The following is a 17,655-nucleotide window of genomic DNA, read 5'->3' as shown; positions in this document are numbered from 1 at the left end:
TGAGAGCTATTTATCTGGCCCGCGAGCCAGCCAGCCCCTACCTGCGCGGACCAGGATCGAGGCACCGCTCCAGAACGCCCTACAGGGCCTGGCCACTGAGGTGGTACTAAACACCACTTGCCAAGACACTCTCTGCGTCCACAAGGCCTACTGCCAGCGTGGTGTAGCGGTTAAGAGTGGTGGACTCCAATCTGGAGAACAGGATTTGATTCCCCACTTCGACCCGAGTGGCGGACTCTAATCTGGTGAGCCAGATTTGATTCCCCACTCCGACACATGAGCAGCGGACTGTAATCTGGAGAGCCGGGTCCGATTCCCTTAGACCTGATGATTCTAATCTGGAGAACCAGGTTCGAAAGTAGAAGAAAAAAGAGGGGAATAGAACCCAACCTAGAACACAGACTTTGGGTACCCAAGGTTGGGTAGGATGAAACAAAATATAAATAATGAAAATATATAATTTATTGTGTGTGTAAAGTGCCGTCAAGTCGCAGCCGATTTATGGCGACCCCTTTTGGAGTTTTCATGGCAAGAGACTAACAGAGGTGGTTTGCCAGTGCCTGCCTCTGCACAGCAACCCTGGACTTCCTTGGTGGTCTCCCATCCAGGGTTGACCCTGCTTAGCTTCTGAGATCTGACGAGATCTCAGCCCCACCTACCTCACAAGGTGCCTGTTGTGGGGAGGGGAAGGGAAGCTGATTGTAAGCTGGTTTGATTCTCCTTAAAAAGGTAGAGAAAGTCGGCATGTAAAAACCAACTCTTCTTCTTCTGATCTGACAGCAGGTTTGTGTATACCAGCCTCTTGAACAGACTCTGTTTCCCTCGCTGCCACCCCTCCGAGGACTTTGTGTCTTTGTTTTGATTATGCACGCCGTTTCCGACCGTCAGAGGTCGTCCCGCTCTCCCTCTGCCTTTCACTGCCTTTCGCCCGCATTTTCAAACTCGAGATAAAACAGGCTCTCTGAAAAAGCAGGGGGGAGAGCGAGGGGACCTGACGGTCGGAAACAGCCTGCATAATCACAACAAAAACCCGAAGTTGCCGGAGGGGTGACTGCGAGGGAAAACACCCATGCACAAAAGGCCCCTGAAAATCTTGCTGGTCTCTAAGGTGCTAACTGGACTCAAACCTAGCTGTTCTACTGCAGACCAACACGACTACCCCTCTGAAACTGAACTAAGTAAGCCATGTGTGGGGAACGTCAGGCCCAGGGGCCGTATAAGGCCCGCGAAATCATTTGGTCTGGCCCTTTGGGGGTCCTGGCAGATCTCTAGCTCAGAAGGATCTAAGACTGGCTACCCGCCCCCTCCTGCGGTCAGGAATAGCCTCTATTCAAGGCGGATGTGAGTTTGTTTCGCCGAGAAAAGGAACCTTTTTTCCCCCTTGCAGAAGAGTCGTTAGCTACGGAGCTGCTAGGACCGCCCAAGAAACTGTGTTAACCCTTTCCCGCCATGGAGAAACATATTCCCTCTGTACTACAAGAGGGCTGGGGGCGGAAGTGGCGATAATGGAGGGGTTGAAGGGCAGGGCCAGAATGCATTGGGGGGGGGGGAGTTCTTAGCCAGTGTGTCCTCATTTCATCCCTGCAGGCGAAGGTAGCAGGAGCCGGCTGCAGAGTCCGGCCCGGACCATGAGGAGCAGGAACAACTCCGGCGTGCAGCTCAACAGCTACGCCCGGCTGGTGCAACAGACCATCCTGTGCCACCAGGTGGGCGAGTGCGCCACCGGTTGGATGCCTGCCTGCTTGCCCATGCCCGGGGGGGGGGGTTATCTGGGGCAGCTGTCTGCCTGGGGCTTGGTCAACTAATTTTTAAGTTGATAATTTTGTATGGCCCGCGAATGATGTTATAAATATCCAAATGGCCCTTGCCGGAAAAAAGGTTCCCCACCCCTGAAGTAAGATTTACGACGGGTATAAAAGTGCTTGCTGGGGAAAGGGAAAAACTTACCAGAGGTCTGGGTTGTCGGCGCTGTTGTCGATGCTGAACTGTTCGATCTCCGGCCCCACCTGGGCCACAAACTTGGCCAGCTTCTCGGCTGTCGCCATCGTTTTCACATCCACTGCAAAGGCAAAATGCACACGAGGATTATGACCGCCAAACAGGCCATTCTTTTCAAGTGGTTTGAACCATCCCGACACAGAACACCTCTGCTAGCTTCAGCCTCAACCAAGCTATGTCGCCAGGAAGGGATTCCTGTAAGTAACCTGCGTGGTTTCTCTTTCTTCTTCATTTAATTCAGTGGTTCCCAAAATGGCTAGTACCACCCCCCGGGGGGCAGTGGGATTACCTAGGGGGGCACTAAGAGGCAAGAGGGCAGCAGGGGGACCCTAGAGGTGGGCCCCTTCAACTGTGTTGATCTATTCACAATAGATCAAGCTATGGCACCGTGCTGGCAAATTTGGGAGAAACTATCAGAATTTTTTTTCCAGACTTTGAAGAGCTGATACCACTGGATCAAGTTCATCAGTTTTGTTGAATACATTTCAACTAAAAAGTTTTTAATTTGATTTTGAATAGGCGTGCAATTAATTGTTACTGTTTTGAAACTGTATTGATATTATCTTCTTTAGTAAGTCATGCAAACCTTTATTTTGAATAATGCTTTTTATAGGATAGGGGGCGCTGGGGAGCCCCGTGGCACAGAGTGGTAAGCTGCAGTACTGCAGTCCAAGCTCTGCTCATGACCTGAGTTCGATCCCAATGGAAGTTGGTTTCAGGTAGCCGGCTCAAGATTGACTCAGCCTTCCCCTTACGAGGTCAATGAAATGAGTACCCAGCTTGCTGGGGGTAAAGGGAAGACAGCTGGGGAAGGCACTGGCAAAGCACCCCGTAAACAAAGCCAGACTAGGAAACGTCGGGATATGACGTCACCACATGGGTCAGGAATGACCCAGTGCTTGCACAGGGGACCTTTACCTTTAGGGGGAGCGGAGGTTAAGTCTGTGGAACCAAGGGGGCGGTGCCCCGAAAAGTTTGGGAACCACTGATTTAATTCATTTAAAACATTAGCTGCCTTTCTTCCTTACGGTGCTCAAGGTGCCTTGTCATATAAATAAAGTACAGAAAGCACATAAAAATACATAAAACCGAAATTCTTAAAATCACAATTTAGGGTGGCTTTAATCAAACACAGTCTGAAATAAAACTGTCTTCAGCTGCCTCCTGAAGATCGAAAGGGTGGGGGGCCAGGCGCACCGCCCTGGGGAAGATTTCGTAATGATCCTGCATTAAGCAGGGGGTTGGACTAGATGGCCCTTATGGCCCCTTCCAAGTCTTATGAAAACCAGAACGTTCATTAGAACAGACGTTTAATGTATTTTCAAACGCTTATGGGATGGAAAGTCACACTCAACTCAATTAGGCTTTTTTTAAAATAAATTTTTATTTTTCAAACTAAACATACAAATATAACCATATAAATCGTTATTTCACAGTGGGTAGCCATGTTAGTCTGTTCGCAGTCGTAGAAAAGGGCAAGAGTCCAGTAGCACCTTAAAGACTAACAAAAATATTTTCTGGTAGGGTATGAGCTTTCGTGAGCCACAGCTCACTTCTTCAGATAAAGACCGATGGATTCACATTCTAGCTGTATCTAAAGAAGTGAGCTGTGGCTCACGAAAGCTCATACCCTACCAGAAAATATTTTTGTTAGTCTTTAAGGTGCTACTGGACTCTTGCCCTTTTCTACTTCTATATAAATTGTTATGTTATACTGCAACTTTGATTACAATCCAATTATCACCTTCTTTGACTTACAGCTTTCGACTCCAATTATATCTGCATCTCTAATAATACCTTTATAGCTTACGTTCTTACATTCTATTTCTTGTACTGATTACTGGCTATATAATAAAAAATAGCCTCCATTTTTCATAAAGCTCAGAGATTGGTCTGTTATGCACTTAAAATGTTAATTTAAGCCACAGCTGCATAATCTGCTAATTTGTTTCTCCATTCAGTTACAGCTGGGTACTCCTCTGCTTTCCACTTTCTTGCATACAGTGGAAACTCAACCAACGTGGTGTAGCGGTTAAGAGCGGTGGTTTGGAGTGGTGGACGCTAATCTGGCGAACCGGTTTCCCCACTCCCATGCATGAAGCCAGCTGGGTGACCTTGGGCTAGTCACAGTTCTCTCTGAACTCTCTCAGCCCCACCTACCTCAAAGGATCTGTTGCGGGGAGGGGAAGGTGATTGCAAGCCGGTTTGATTCTTCTCTAAGTGGTAGAGAAAGTCGGCATATAAAAACCAACTCTTCTTCTTCAGTTAGTCGAACGGGAGGAAAACCCGGGAAATTGCCTTCCTGCTATACCCCAAACCCAGCCTTGGACAGATCTGCACTCTCCTGAGACTGGCAGCATCTCCCCAGGATCTCAGATACAAGAGCCTCTCAGACACCTGCTACCTGAAGTCTTTTCACTAGACCTGTCGGGGGGGGGGGAGACCCCCCCCACTTTCCACCCATGGGGCACAGCCCCTTTCCCAAAAAAGCTGTGGACACATGAAACATATGTGTCCATTGATTCTGTCACACAGAGACTGACATGCAGCATTGGAATATAAGGATTTGAGTAGCGATGGGTAAACTTTGGTTGGCATGGTTCAGAATTGGCAAAGCATTGACAAGCTGTCTCGGTTGGGAGAACAGTTTGTCTTTTTCAGAGAGAAAAATGAAGCAGGCAGCCAGGGGGCACTTTAAAGACCGACAAAAGTTATTCCAGCAGACGCTTTTGTGAGTCAAGAGTTCACTTGGCCAAATGCGCAGGGATACATATCCATTAGGCCAGGGGTGGGGAACCTTTTTTCCGCCAAGGGCCATTTGGATATTCATAACATAGTTCGCAGGCCATACAAAATTATCAACTTAAAAATTAGCCGACCAGATCCCAAGCAGGCAGCTGCCCCAGATGGCACCCATCCCTCAGCACGGGCAAGCAGGCAGGCATCCAACCGGTGGCGCACTGGCCCACCTGGTGGCACAGGATGGTCTGTTCCACTAGTGGGGCATAGCCGTCCAGCCGCCCGCCGGAGTTGCTTCTGCTCTGCATGGTCAGGGCCAGATTCTACAGCCGGCTCCTGCTACCTCTTGGGCAGTCCTAGCAGCTTTGTAGCTAACGACTCTTCTGCAAGGGGAAAAAAGGGTTCCTTTTCTCGGCAAAACAAACTCACATCCGCCTTGAATAGAGGCTATTCCTGTCCGTGGGCCTTATGAGCTAGAGATCTGCCAGGACCCACAAAGGGCCAGACCAAATGATTTCGCGGGCCTTAAATGGCCCCCGGGCCTGACGTTCCCCACCCTTGCATTAGGCTGACGTTCTTATGCACCTTCCAGTTCATCTGATTGAAGTGAAGTGAACTGAGAGTCACGAAGCTTTTGCTGGAATAAATGTGGTTAACTTTTATGGACTCTTTGTTTTATTTTGGTGCTGCCAACTGGATATATTTTTTTTGAGACAGTTCTCTTTGCAACACTGCTTTTATTAATTTTTAAATTTTATTAACAAGAAAAAGATGGGAAAATACAACCAACATACAATACAAAAAGTAACACTCGTTGCAAAGTTTCAAAAAAATACCAAAGGAAAAAGGCCATTGTTAACCTTATTGATCCATGATGTTACAAAGGCCATCTTTCTTTGGGGAGGGGCCGTGGCTCGGTGGCATAGCATCTGCTTGGCGTGCAGAAGGTCCCAGGTTCAATGTTCGGCTTCTCCAGTTAAAGGGACTAGGCAAGCAGGTGATGTGAAAGGCCTCTGGCTGAGACCCTGGAGAGCCATGGAGATGGGCTGTGGCTCAGTGGTAGAGCCTCTGCTTGGCATGTAGAAGGTCCCAGGTTCAATCCCTAGCTTCTCCAGTTAAAGCGACTAGGCAGGTAGGTGATATGAAAGACCCCTGCCCGAGACCCTCCTGCAATTTAAATCCATTATTGTGAGTCCTATCCTCTGCTCCCAACAGGAACAGCTCCCTGCTCTCCTCCATGGTTCACCATGGGAGAGCATCTGCTTGGCATGCAGAAGGTCCCAGGTTCAATCCCCAGTGTCTCCAGTTAAAGGGACTAGGCAAGTAGGTGATGTGAAAGACCTCTGCCTGAGACCCTGGAGAGCCACTGCCAGTCTGAGTAGACGATACTGACTTTGATGGACTAAGGGTCTGATTCATTATAAGGCAGCTTCATGTGTTCATGGCCTTTGGCAACAGTTTCCAGGGTTCCATGCAGGGAAGAGCCTTCCCTTAGACCTGGCACCGGAGTTGCTGGGGATCGAACCTGAGAGCAAAACATGCACTCTACCAGCTCCCCGCTGTCCTAAATTGTAAGGCAGGACAGAAGACAGGGGATTTAAAATAACCTAGCACAACATCTTTGATTTAAAATAGCCACCTTGCTCAGAAGTGGAAAGGCGAGAGATGAAAGCAGAAGTAATCCTGGCTACACAAAATACATTCTGCTCATTAATTTTATTGATCCTGTTTTTTAAAATGCCACAATCAAGCCTGCTGCCTCAATTAATTGTATCTTTTTAAGAAGAAAAAGAGTTGGTTTTTATATATTTTCTCTACCTCTTAAAGAAGAATCAACCAGCTTACAACCTTCCCTTCCTCTCCCCATGATACCTCGTGAGGTAGGTGAGGCGGAGTTCGGAGAGATCTGTGACTAGCCCAAGGTCACCCAGCTGGCTTCATGTCTAGGAGTGAGGAAACCAACCAGATTAGAGACGGCCACTCACGTGGAGGAGCGGGGAATCGAACCCAGTCCTCCAGACCAGAGTCTGCTGCTCATGTGCAGGAATCGAACCCAGTTCTCCAGACCAGAGTCCGCCGCTCATAACCACTACACCTCGCTGTCTCTCTGAAAACTTTTTAATTAAATGAAATAAAAGCTACAGGTTGAGATGGGGAGAAAGAAGCCAGACCACTCGACATCACCTACCATCGGGGAACTGGCCTGCCAGGGGATGGGCGGGTCCCGGAGCTTCCTCGCAGGGCCCAGCAGCCGTTGCTTCCTCCGCGGGCAGCGGCTCTTCCGTATCTCCGCTGCAGACGGGACGGTCAGCTTCGTCCGAGAAGGAGGGGCCCGCCCCCGCAGGCGAGGAAGACCCCTGGTTGCGCAGGCGCTGATGCTTGAGCATCGTCCCAGCTGACAGGAGCGTCTGGGTCCCGACGGTGGACTTCCTGGCCTTCCGGGCTCGGGCAGCCAGCTGAAGGATCCCCGGGCGCTTCCTCCGGAAAAGCCTCCGCTTGATGCTGGCCACTTTCCTTGCATACAGCATCGCTCTCACGGATTCCGAGGCGCGCTCTTCGGGGGTCTTCTCCTCCTTCGGCTCCTCCTTGGGCGCGGCCATCAGCCGCTGCATTTCGGCGAGCTTCAGCCTGTAGTATTTGTATTCCAGGCTGTCTTCAACGAGCAAAAACCTGGTTTCGTTAGAGGAGAGGGTCAGTCGCTTGAGGAAAACGAGCAAACTGTACGCTAGGACAGCAGCCCCACCTGAACATAACATAAGAACATAGGGAAAGCCCGGCTGGATCAGACTGAGGCCCATCAAGTCCAGCAGTCTGTTCACACAGTGGCCAACCAGGTGCCTCTAGGAAGCCCACAAACAAGACAAATGCAGCAGCATTATCCTGCCTCTATTCCAATGCACCTAATATAATAGGCATGCTCCTTTGATCCTGGAGAGAATAGGTATACATCATGACTAGTATCAATTTTGGCTAGAAACCATTGATAGTCCTGTCCTCCCTAAGAACAGCCCTGCTGAATCAGACCAAGGCCCATCAAGTCCAGCACTCTGTTAACGCAGTAGCCAACCAGGTGCCTCTCGGAAGCCCACAAACAAGACGACTGCAGCAGCATTTATCCTGCCTGTGTTCCAAAGCACCTAATAAAATAGGCCTGTTCCTCTGGTCCTGGAGAGAATAGGTATGCATCATGACTAGGATCCAGACTTCAGAGAGGCCAGGCTGCGTGGATGTGAGTCAGATCTGCGCCGCATGGCCTCTTGGAAGTCAGGATAGGCTGAGTGGTGCGATCTGCCCACATGCAAGTTCAAAAGGTCCAGTTTTTGAGCCTATCTGGATATCAGATGTCCAGATAAGGGATACTCAACCTGTATCTGGATGAGTTAGATTAGGGGTGTTGAACTCAATTGTTATGAGGGCCAGATATGACATAAATGTAACTTGGTTGGGTCATGCCTTGCCAGCCCAGATTGAGGGGGGGGGGTCCTCAGCTGGCTTACAGTCCGGATTAGAGCTCTCAAGGGGCTGGATCCGGCCCTTGGGCCTTATGTTTGATACCCCTGAGTTAGATCATTTTGGCCAGATAGTCACAGCATACAAGGTGCCCAACTCAGAATGGGAAGATCTGGTTTCAAATCTCCACTCTGGCTCCCTGTGTAAACTTGGGTCTCGGGGTCTCAACTCACAGAACTAACCAATTTCATAGTGTCTCTGCAATGATGCATGGGGGGGAATGGGAATTGTCCGGTCTGCTTCCTTATTTCCCCCTGGGTGTTGAACTCAATTGTTACGAGGGCCAGATATGACATAAATGTCACTTGGTCAGGCCGGGGCGTGCCTCGCCAGCCCAGATCAAGAGTGGGGAGGGGGGCTTCCTCGGCTGGCTTGTGGCCTGGATTACAGCTCTCAAGGGGCCGGATCCGGCCCTTGGGCCTTATGTTTGACACCCGAATTAGACCATTTTGGCCGGACAGTCATGGCATGCAGGGTGCCCAACTCAGAATGGGAAGATTTGGGTTCAAATCTCCATTTGTTGTATTTTTATTTTGTTGTTGTTATAAAATAAAATAAATAGTTTAAAAAAATCTCCACTCTGGCTCCCTGTATAAACTTGGGTTGGGTGGTCTCACCCACTCACAGAACTAACCAATCTCATAGTGTCTCTGCAAGGATGCATGGAGGAAGGGGGAATTGTCCAGTCTGCTTCCTTAATTCTCCCTGGTGAAAAGCTCAAGAGACTAGGGTCAGTTATGGATGGGAGTTTTATCTGAGGTTCATTGCTCGCTAGCCCCACACTTTCCTGTTGGGAATCTCTGCACCAGCATAGTCTCCAAGCTCAAATCAAGTCCTCGCCCCATTAAATGCTGCTTTGTAATTGGCTTACTTTGTAGAGCTTACTGTGAGAGAAAATCCCCCAAACCCAATTGCTACATAAAAAAAGCATTTTAAGAAAAACCCAAAAAACAAAACTATCTGAAAAGGTGGGGGGAGAGAAATTCAAGCCTCAGTTTTAAAAAGGCTTTCTTCTGCTCAGAAAGATCTCTGAGGAAGCAGGAAGCATTTGACTCCCCACCTCTTGACATGCTTTGTATTTGGCTGTGAGCAAAACCAAGCTTGTGTGTCCCGAGCTTTGCCTTATACACGGGGATTTCACCCGGGCTCAGGTCAGGGGAGAAGGAAGAATCAGGTTAACAGAGGAACGAGAATTCCCGGGGTTTGCGAGGGCTGGCAGTGAGGTCATCTCTACTGGACGGAAAACTCATGCATAACTTCTAGGAACAACTGAAACAGACCGGGGGCCAACGTGAGTGAAAGTACCCGGGCATAAATGACCTAGGTGATTTACCAGTATTCTGGGTTGCTCTTAAACTTGGTTTTGTCTTTGCCCTGCAGCGAGCCCGAAATCACAACGTTCACCAGCTTCTCAATGGTGTCGACAACTTTTGGATCTGCGCGCTCCAGGACTGCGAAAGACAGACAAATGCAATATTGATCAGAACAGTCGGGGGACCTCTTCATTAGCAAATTTATTCCGCTTCTCGCAAACCAGAAGCGCCTGTGGCAGGTGAGCGGGCAAATGGCTTATAAGCTAACAACACATCCTGGTTAAAGAGACTGAGCTGGGAAACAGAGCTACATTCTGGAAGCACAACAAGAATCTTGCAATGCGATGTGAAATAGTTTCTTGAGCAATATGAGAGCCGGCAGAACTATAAGGATGAGAGGAGCTGTGATCAGCATTCTTGCCACACCAACTCACATCTCTCATGAACACACGAAGCTGCCGTATACTGAATCAGACCCCTGGTCCATCAAAGTCAGTACTGTCTACTCAGATCGGCAGCAACTCTCCAAGGTCTCAGGCAGGGGTCTTTCACATCACCTAGTCCCTTTAACTGGAGATGCTGGGGATTGAACCTGGGACCTTCTGCATGTCAAGCAGATGCTCTATCACTGAGCCACAGCCCCTCTCCACAATTTACTTTCAGAGGGTAGCCGTCTTGCCACACCAACTCATCTCTCCACAATTTACTTTCGGAGGGTAGCCGTCTTTCACAGGTCTGCTTCTCTTCTAAGGATGCTGCTTTTATGCTGCTCATGTCTAACACCTTGCTTTTTTATTCTGTGGTTTTTAATTGCAAGGTGCCTTGAACAGGACGCTGAAGAGGTGGCATAGAAATATTCTTAAACAAATGAATAAGGAACAACGAGCAACCGAGGTGGAATTTTTTGCCCCAGAATGTTGGTTCAAACCCTTTGGAAACTTAACAAAAAAAAGTGAGAAGTCTTAAATCAGCTAAGAATGAATTCCACCTTCATAAATACAGCCATAATCCACTACACAGGAAAGGGTGGAAGAAAAAAAGGAAGGAAATCACAGAAAAGGAAACAAAGCAAAGTCACTAATTTCAAGGAAAAATAGAATAGGGACAAACAGAAGAATCTGCTAATGGACATGCCCAGTGATAGAAACGGATACGTTTCGTTGACAAAAGAACCATGGAAGAGTGCGGGGAAAAGCAGAGATTGTGTTATGACCATGTGTGTTAAGAACTTTCATTTGATCTATTAATGTTTATACTTATAATCAGATTGAAATATTATAGAACATGAAATATTATAGAACATGTCAAAATTGCTAATCATGATTACATGCGTTAAGTCTAACATGATTTACTAATGCAAACATATTGTACGAGAAATGTTATTGAACAAGTAAAAGGAGCTAAGAAACATAGACATGGGCTGTGGCTCAGTGGTCGAGCATCTGCTTGGCATGCAGAAGGTCCCAGGTTCAATCCCCGGCATCTCCAGTTAAAGAGACTAGGCAAGTAAATGATGTGAAAGACCCCTGCCTGAGACTCTGGAGAGCTGCTGCCGGTCAGAGTAGAAAATACTGACTCTCATGGACCATGGGTCTGATTCAATATAAGGCAGTTTCATGTGTGTGACAGTAAAACTAACAATTTATTCATAGTTGATAATTCATATAATAATGGAAGACTGAGAAAAAGCATAGATTGTATTATGACCATATGTGTTAATTATAATTTGACTTATTAACGCTTACATATTTATTTAGAATAAATGTTATAGAACTTGCTAAAATTGCTTTCTATGAATACACGTGTTAAGAATTCTAATCTAATTTACTAATGCAAATATATTGTTTCAAGAAATGTTATTGAATAAGTCAAATAAGTTAAGAAATATGTTGGTTGAAGGAGCCGGGTATGTTTAGCCTGAAGAGGAGAAGACTGAGAGGGGATATAATAACCATGTTCAAATACTTGAGGGGCTGTCATATAGAGGATGGTGCTGAGTTGTTTTTTGTTGCCCAAGAAGGTCAGACCAGAACCAACAGGTTGAAATTAAATCAAAAGAGTTTCCGTCTAGACATTAGGAAGAATTTTCTAACAGTTAGAGCGGTTCCTCAGTGGAACAGGCTTCCTCAGGAGGTGGTAAGCTCTCCTTCCATGGAGGTTTTTAAGAAGAGGTTAGATGGCCATCTGTCAGCAATGCTGATTCTGTGACCTTAGGCAGATGAGAGGGAGGGCAACTTGACCATCTTCTGGTCACTGGGGGTGTGGGAGGGGGAGGTGGTTGTGAATTTCCTGCCTTGTGCAGGGGGTTGGACTTGATGACCCTGGTGGTCCCTTCCAACTCTATTATTCTATGATTCTATGTAAGAGCTAGTGGACAGAAAAAACTAACAATTTATTCATTGTTGATAATTCATATAATAACATATACAATTATGGTCATATTAATCACGAAGATGACCCAACTACATAATTATATTAGAAATAAATACTAAGGGTGAATCATTAATTCATCTTTCTTCTATGTTTTTGTTACTTTTACATGATAAAATGCTGATAAAGAAAGAAGGTAGAATCATAGCGTTGGAAGAGACCACCAGGGTCATCTAGTCCACCCCCTGCACAATGCAGGAAATTCACAACTACCTCCCCACCACAACCCAGTGACCCATACTCCATGCCCAGAAGATGGCCATCTAGCCTCTGCTTAAAAACCTCCAAGGAAGGAGAGCTCACCACCTCCCGAGGAAGCCTGTTCCACTGAGGAACCGCTCTGACTGTTAGAAAGTTCTTCCTAATGTCTAGACGGAAACTCATTTAATTTAATTTCAACCCGTTGGTTCTGGTCTGACCTTCTGGGGCAACAGAAAACAACTCGGCACCCTCCTCTACATGGCAGCCCTTCAAGTACTTGAAGATGGTTACCGCATCCCCTCTCAGCCTTCTTCTGTGCAGGCTAAACATACCCAGCTCCTTCAACCTTGCCTCATAGGACTTGGTCTCCAGATCCCTTGCCATCTTCGTTGTAGAACAGAACAGCTATACTCTGAGTAAGTTTTGATGTATGATAGATTATGTAAGATCAAGAGCAAGATGTAATCGTCTGTATTGTACTTGTAAGGTGTTTAACGTTTGGAAAAATAAAAATTTACTAAAAAAAATTAAAAATACAGCCATAATATTTGTTTGCAAGGGTCCACCTTACCCTTAATCTTAGGCCTGGTTTCCACGACCTCCCTTTCGTTCGGAGCTGGCGGCCCCGGAGTCTTCAGCACGATCGGGCTGCCGCTCTTCTCCATCCAGTTTTGCAAAACCTCGATGTACTCCCGCCCGAACAAGGCCGAGGTGTCGAAGTTGGGGAACAAGGTGGGAGGGGGTGCGGACTCATGGACCCCGATCGCCTCCAGGATCTTATCCTGCCGGAACGCAGAGGCCAGGGCGAAGGTCTGCCCCAGGAGGGCCAGGGATTTGCGGCAGAGGGAGATGGTGGTCTCCAAGGAGGCGGCCGCCTGCCCCTGATCGCCGAGGCTGCTGGCCTTGACACTCAGCTCGTGGGCGTTGCAGGCCATCAGGAGGGGCGTCACGCTTTTCAGGAGGTGGTCCTGGAGCCGCATCATGTATTGGTCGAACGGCTTGATGACCTGAAAGAAGCAGTTCTTGGTTGCCACCACCCTCCTCTCCAGGAGCAGGTTCAAGAATTCGTTGTCCACCTTGGGGGTCTTCAAGGCGGCATGCTGCAGAGGCTTGACAATGGAGAAGCAGAAGTCCTTGTGCTCGGGCTTCAGCGAGCACTTGAAGGACGCCAGCATCTTGGCGCACGTCTCCGTCTCCAGCGAGAAGAGAACCCGGTACAGCTCCATGTATTCCTCGTCTTTCCGGATCTGGTGGAAGCCGGCCCACTTGATGATCTCCGTGCCGAAGGTCGAAAAGATATCGGAAGGGTGGGCCAGGTCCAGGTTGGGCTCTCCGCCCCGGGCAGAAGCGAGATACCCGGGACGTAGGCCGCCCCGTAGGAAGGCCAGTTGGGGTCTCTGGTAAAGGTGGGGGCGATTAGAAGGCATCGCTCTCGGCTTGGGGCGGTCAGAAGGGTCTGCCAACTCATCATCTGTCGGGGGCAGCCTTTTAGGCTCCCATTTCTTGATGGGGCCACCCATGACCCCTTTATTCTTAGCCATGCCTCGAGTGGCCAAGCCGCCCCGTTTTCCCCGCCCTCTGCCGCCTCGCAAAGACAGATTGAATTCTCTCTCGAGCTCAAAGCCGTAGTCCAAGTCGTTGCTCTGACTGCGCACGGCGCTGTAATCCTCTTCCAGGTGCCCCAGAGGTCTAAAATCGCTCAGCAGTTCTGAAGAACTGTAGTCTGTGTTGTGGAGCCTAGGGGTTTTCCGGGAGGGGACAGGGTCGTACTCCCGTTTCCGAGTGGCTGGGCGGTCATACTCACGATCCCTGCTAGGCGGCCCTTCATAATCCCGATCCATGGAAGACGAATGGCCGTAGTCTCGTTCCCGGGAAGTCGGGTGGACGTAGTCTCGGTTCCGGGAAAGGGGCTGGCCGTAGCTTTTGCTGTAGTAGTCGTCTTCCTCTGTGACAGGGCTGCTCGATCGGTAGGACGGCAGCGAAAAGTCCTCCCGGGGGTCTTCCTGCCAGTCGCTACGGGGGCCCTCGCTATCGTCAATGAAATCGTCATCATAGCGGGTCCGTGGGGCTGGCCGCGAATGAACTGCAGAGAGAGACACAAACAAGGCATCCCGCTGCTTACCAAGGTGCTACTGACCAAAGAGCAAGATCAGCCTCAAAGCCTCACAACACTCAATGTTATGAAAAGGGTTATTAAAAAAAAAAAAACCTACCACAACCAATCTTCATACAACACAAAGTTAAATTGTGGGATTCCCTGCCCTAGGATGTGGTGATGGCTGCCAACTAGGAAGGCTTTAAGAGGGGAGTGGACATGTTCATGGAGGAGAGGGTTAGGGTTAGGGTACTAGTCAAAATGTATACTAGTCATGATGCACGCCTATTCTCTCCAGGATCAGAGGAGCAGGCCTATTATATTAGGTGCTGTGGAACACAGGCAGGAGAATGCTGCTGCAGTTGCCTTGTTTGTGGGCTTCCTAGAGGCACCCAGCTGGCTTCATGTGTAGGAGTTGGGAAACCAACCTGGTTCACCAGATTAGCCTCCACCGCTCATGTGGGAGTGGGGAATCAAACCCAATTCTCCAGATCAGAGTCCACCGCTCCAAACCACTATACCACGCTGGCTCCACAGATCAGTTCTTGTCACCACTAAGCCACTCTCCAGCAGGTGCGGGCCCCTATAGCATACCACCTCCACACCTGGGGGGGGGGGGTATTAAACTGATTGTACTGGCGGGATAATTACACTGATTCGCTTCACAGTGCTGAGGCAGAGAAATCTAAGAAGAAAGCAAGTTGTACACTAAGAAGCGTTGCATAAACATCAAGCGTTGGCATCTAACCAAACAGATGGCTGTTAAAGCAGAACCAACCCAACTCTTTCAAAGGGATCAGCAAACACTACCTCTAAGTTGATGAAGCGCCTCGTCGATGGGGTCACTTCGGTCCAGACGGTAGCGTTTCACCTTGGCCTGCATGAAGGCATCAAAGGACTCACGGGTCATCCGTCGGGAGGCCATTTCGGTTCTGCGGCAATACAATCGTCACAAAAACATAAGGCGGCATCCCAGAGCCATATTTATTGAAGCATTACTATCCTGCTTTCCGTGTCGTTCAAGGCGCTTACATTAACAGTCAAAAAGAATTTCCAGTTAAAACCAGGATAAAATAACAAACCCCAAATCTCTCCCTCCCCTCCTGCCACTCCTTGCAACGGGGGCCAGCTGCAGATCTCCAAGGACACGAAGGAACAGGACACTTCATACTGTTGCCACCAAGCAACAGGTATTCAGAGGTAAACTGCCTCTGAGCATGGAGGCTCTCTTTAACCAGCATGTCTGTGAGCTGTTGATAGGTTCACTACAACAGGGCTCTTCTTAAGTGGAGATGTCTCTCTAGCCAGCGAGGTGTAGTGGTTAAGAGCGGTGATTTGGAGCGGTGGACTCTGACCTGGAGAACTGGGTTTGATTCCCCACTCCTCCACATGAGTGGCAGAGGCTAATCCGGGGAACTGGATTGGTTTCCCCACTCCTACACATGAAGCCAGCTGGATGACCTTGGACTAGTCACAGCTCTCTCAGTCCCACCTACCTCACAGGCTGTCTGTTGTGGGGAGGGGAAGGTGATTTTAAGTCAGTTTGAGTCTCCTTTAAGTGGCAGAGAAAGTTGGCAGATAAAAAACCAACTCTTCTTCTTCTAGTCCAGCGGTACTCTCTCCCCAGCTCATGGACAGCCTCGCTTGCAATTACCATCAACTAAAACAGCTGCGTTTACTTCCTTCTCTGACACTGAGCCCTGCACCTTAAGGGAGGCTCACAGTTTACCTGTTCCTCCAGCAGCTCCTCTTCCAAGGTGGAAACTGTTGTAAATTCACCACAGAAACCATGCTTCAAAGATCCTTGCCCACTTCCCTGAATTGGGGAATATACCTATGATGCATACCTATTCTCTCCAGGATCAGAGGAGCATGCCTATTATATTAGGGGCTGTGGAATGCAGGCAAGAAAATGCTGCTGCAGCCGTCTTGCTTGTCGGCTTCCTGGAGGCACCTGGCTGGCCACTGTGTGAACAGACTGCTGGACTTGGTGGGCCTGGGTCTGATCCGGCACGGCCTTTCTTATGTTTTTTTTTAAATATAATTTTTATTGATTTTTCAAATATATAAACCACAATTTGACAACAATTAAAAAAATAAATCATAAAAGTGAAGAAAAATCCATAGATTATTGTTGAAAATATAAGTTAATTAACTAATATAATCACTTCCCCACCACCTCCGTCTACCTCAAAATAAAATTGTATACTCTATCGTTTGTATTTTCTGATCCTAATATTATCATAATCATCCAAATTACCTTTAAATACTTTATAATATATCTATTTTTTTCTTTCAACCGATTATAAAGGTACTACATTATGGATCAGATCAAAGAATAGCCTTCCATTTTCCCCATATGCATTTCTTGTTCACAGTAATTCTTCCAAGCCTCCCATTCTCCCATAAATTGCACATTGTCTTTTTGGCTAATCATTGCAGTGAATTTCGCCATCTCAAACAGTTCTAGCATTTTTAATATCCAATCTTTTTTCTCTGGAATGTCCGTCGATTTCCATTTAGCTGCATAGAGCAATCTTGCAGCTGTGGTGGCATAGATCAAAAATGTTCTTTAAGTCAAAATGTTCTTCGGTATCATACTAAATAACATCATCTCTGGTGTTTTGGGTATATTGTTCTGAATAATCAATCTTATCTCATTGTATATCATGTCCCAAAATTCTTTAACTTTATCACATGTCCATCATATATGGTAAAATGAACCAATTTCTGTATTACATTTCCAACATTGCGGGGATATCACCTTATAAATCTTCGCCATCTTTTTAGGTGTCAGGTACCACCCATACATCATTTTATAAACATTTTCCCTCATTCATTGAGCACAGATGCCCTTTAAATCTCGAGTCCACAGTCTTTCCCACTTATCCAAAGGGATATCATGACCCAAAGTTTGTGCCCAATTGATCATACCTTTCTTATGTTCTTATGGAGGATGGGGCAATTCATGGCTACTAGTTGTGCCATGGAACGCAGGCAGGATAATGCTGCTGCAGTTGTCTTGCTTGTGGGCTTCCTGGATGCCCCTGTGTGAACAGACTGCAGGATCTGATGGCCCGAGTCTGATCTAGCAGGGCTTTCCTTATGTCTCCCGTTAAAGGAACAAAAAGCCCTCCCCTTTCCAAGATGAACAAAATCCCTTGGCCGGGATAGAAGGCAGTATATAAATTGAAATAACAAATAAATAAAAATCTAGTAGCCACAGCCTGGTTTCATGACGCACTCACCTGAGAACTAACTCTGATAGCCTCCTAGCGAGCACCTTCGATCCGTGACCTTCTGTCCTACAAGAGAAAGCAGAATATACGCACAGTAAATATTTTAACCCAGTTCTTTCCTGTGCCTCTT

General features: G+C 47.7%; 1 protein-coding gene across 1 annotated transcript in view; it reads right to left on the bottom strand.

Moving 5' to 3' along the window:
* Nucleotides 1-15,211, bottom strand: part of SUGP2 (SURP and G-patch domain containing 2) — a 30,037-nt gene extending 14,826 nt beyond the window's left edge. The window contains exons 1-5 of the mRNA XM_056845164.1: nucleotides 15,097-15,211; nucleotides 12,763-14,274; nucleotides 9,581-9,698; nucleotides 6,926-7,407; nucleotides 1,948-2,059 (exon numbers count right to left, since the gene is read on the bottom strand). Of these exons, the coding sequence (XP_056701142.1) occupies nucleotides 1,948-2,059; nucleotides 6,926-7,407; nucleotides 9,581-9,698; nucleotides 12,763-14,274; nucleotides 15,097-15,211 (2,339 nt within the window). The remainder of the gene's footprint in view (nucleotides 1-1,947; nucleotides 2,060-6,925; nucleotides 7,408-9,580; nucleotides 9,699-12,762; nucleotides 14,275-15,096) is intronic.
* Nucleotides 15,212-17,655: the final 2,444 nt, after the last annotated feature.

The sequence above is a fragment of the Euleptes europaea genome, chromosome 2, assembly GCF_029931775.1.
Source record: "Euleptes europaea isolate rEulEur1 chromosome 2, rEulEur1.hap1, whole genome shotgun sequence".
Taxonomy (NCBI): Eukaryota; Metazoa; Chordata; class Lepidosauria; order Squamata; family Sphaerodactylidae; genus Euleptes; species Euleptes europaea.
This window is presented reverse-complemented; position numbering and strand designations above follow the sequence as displayed.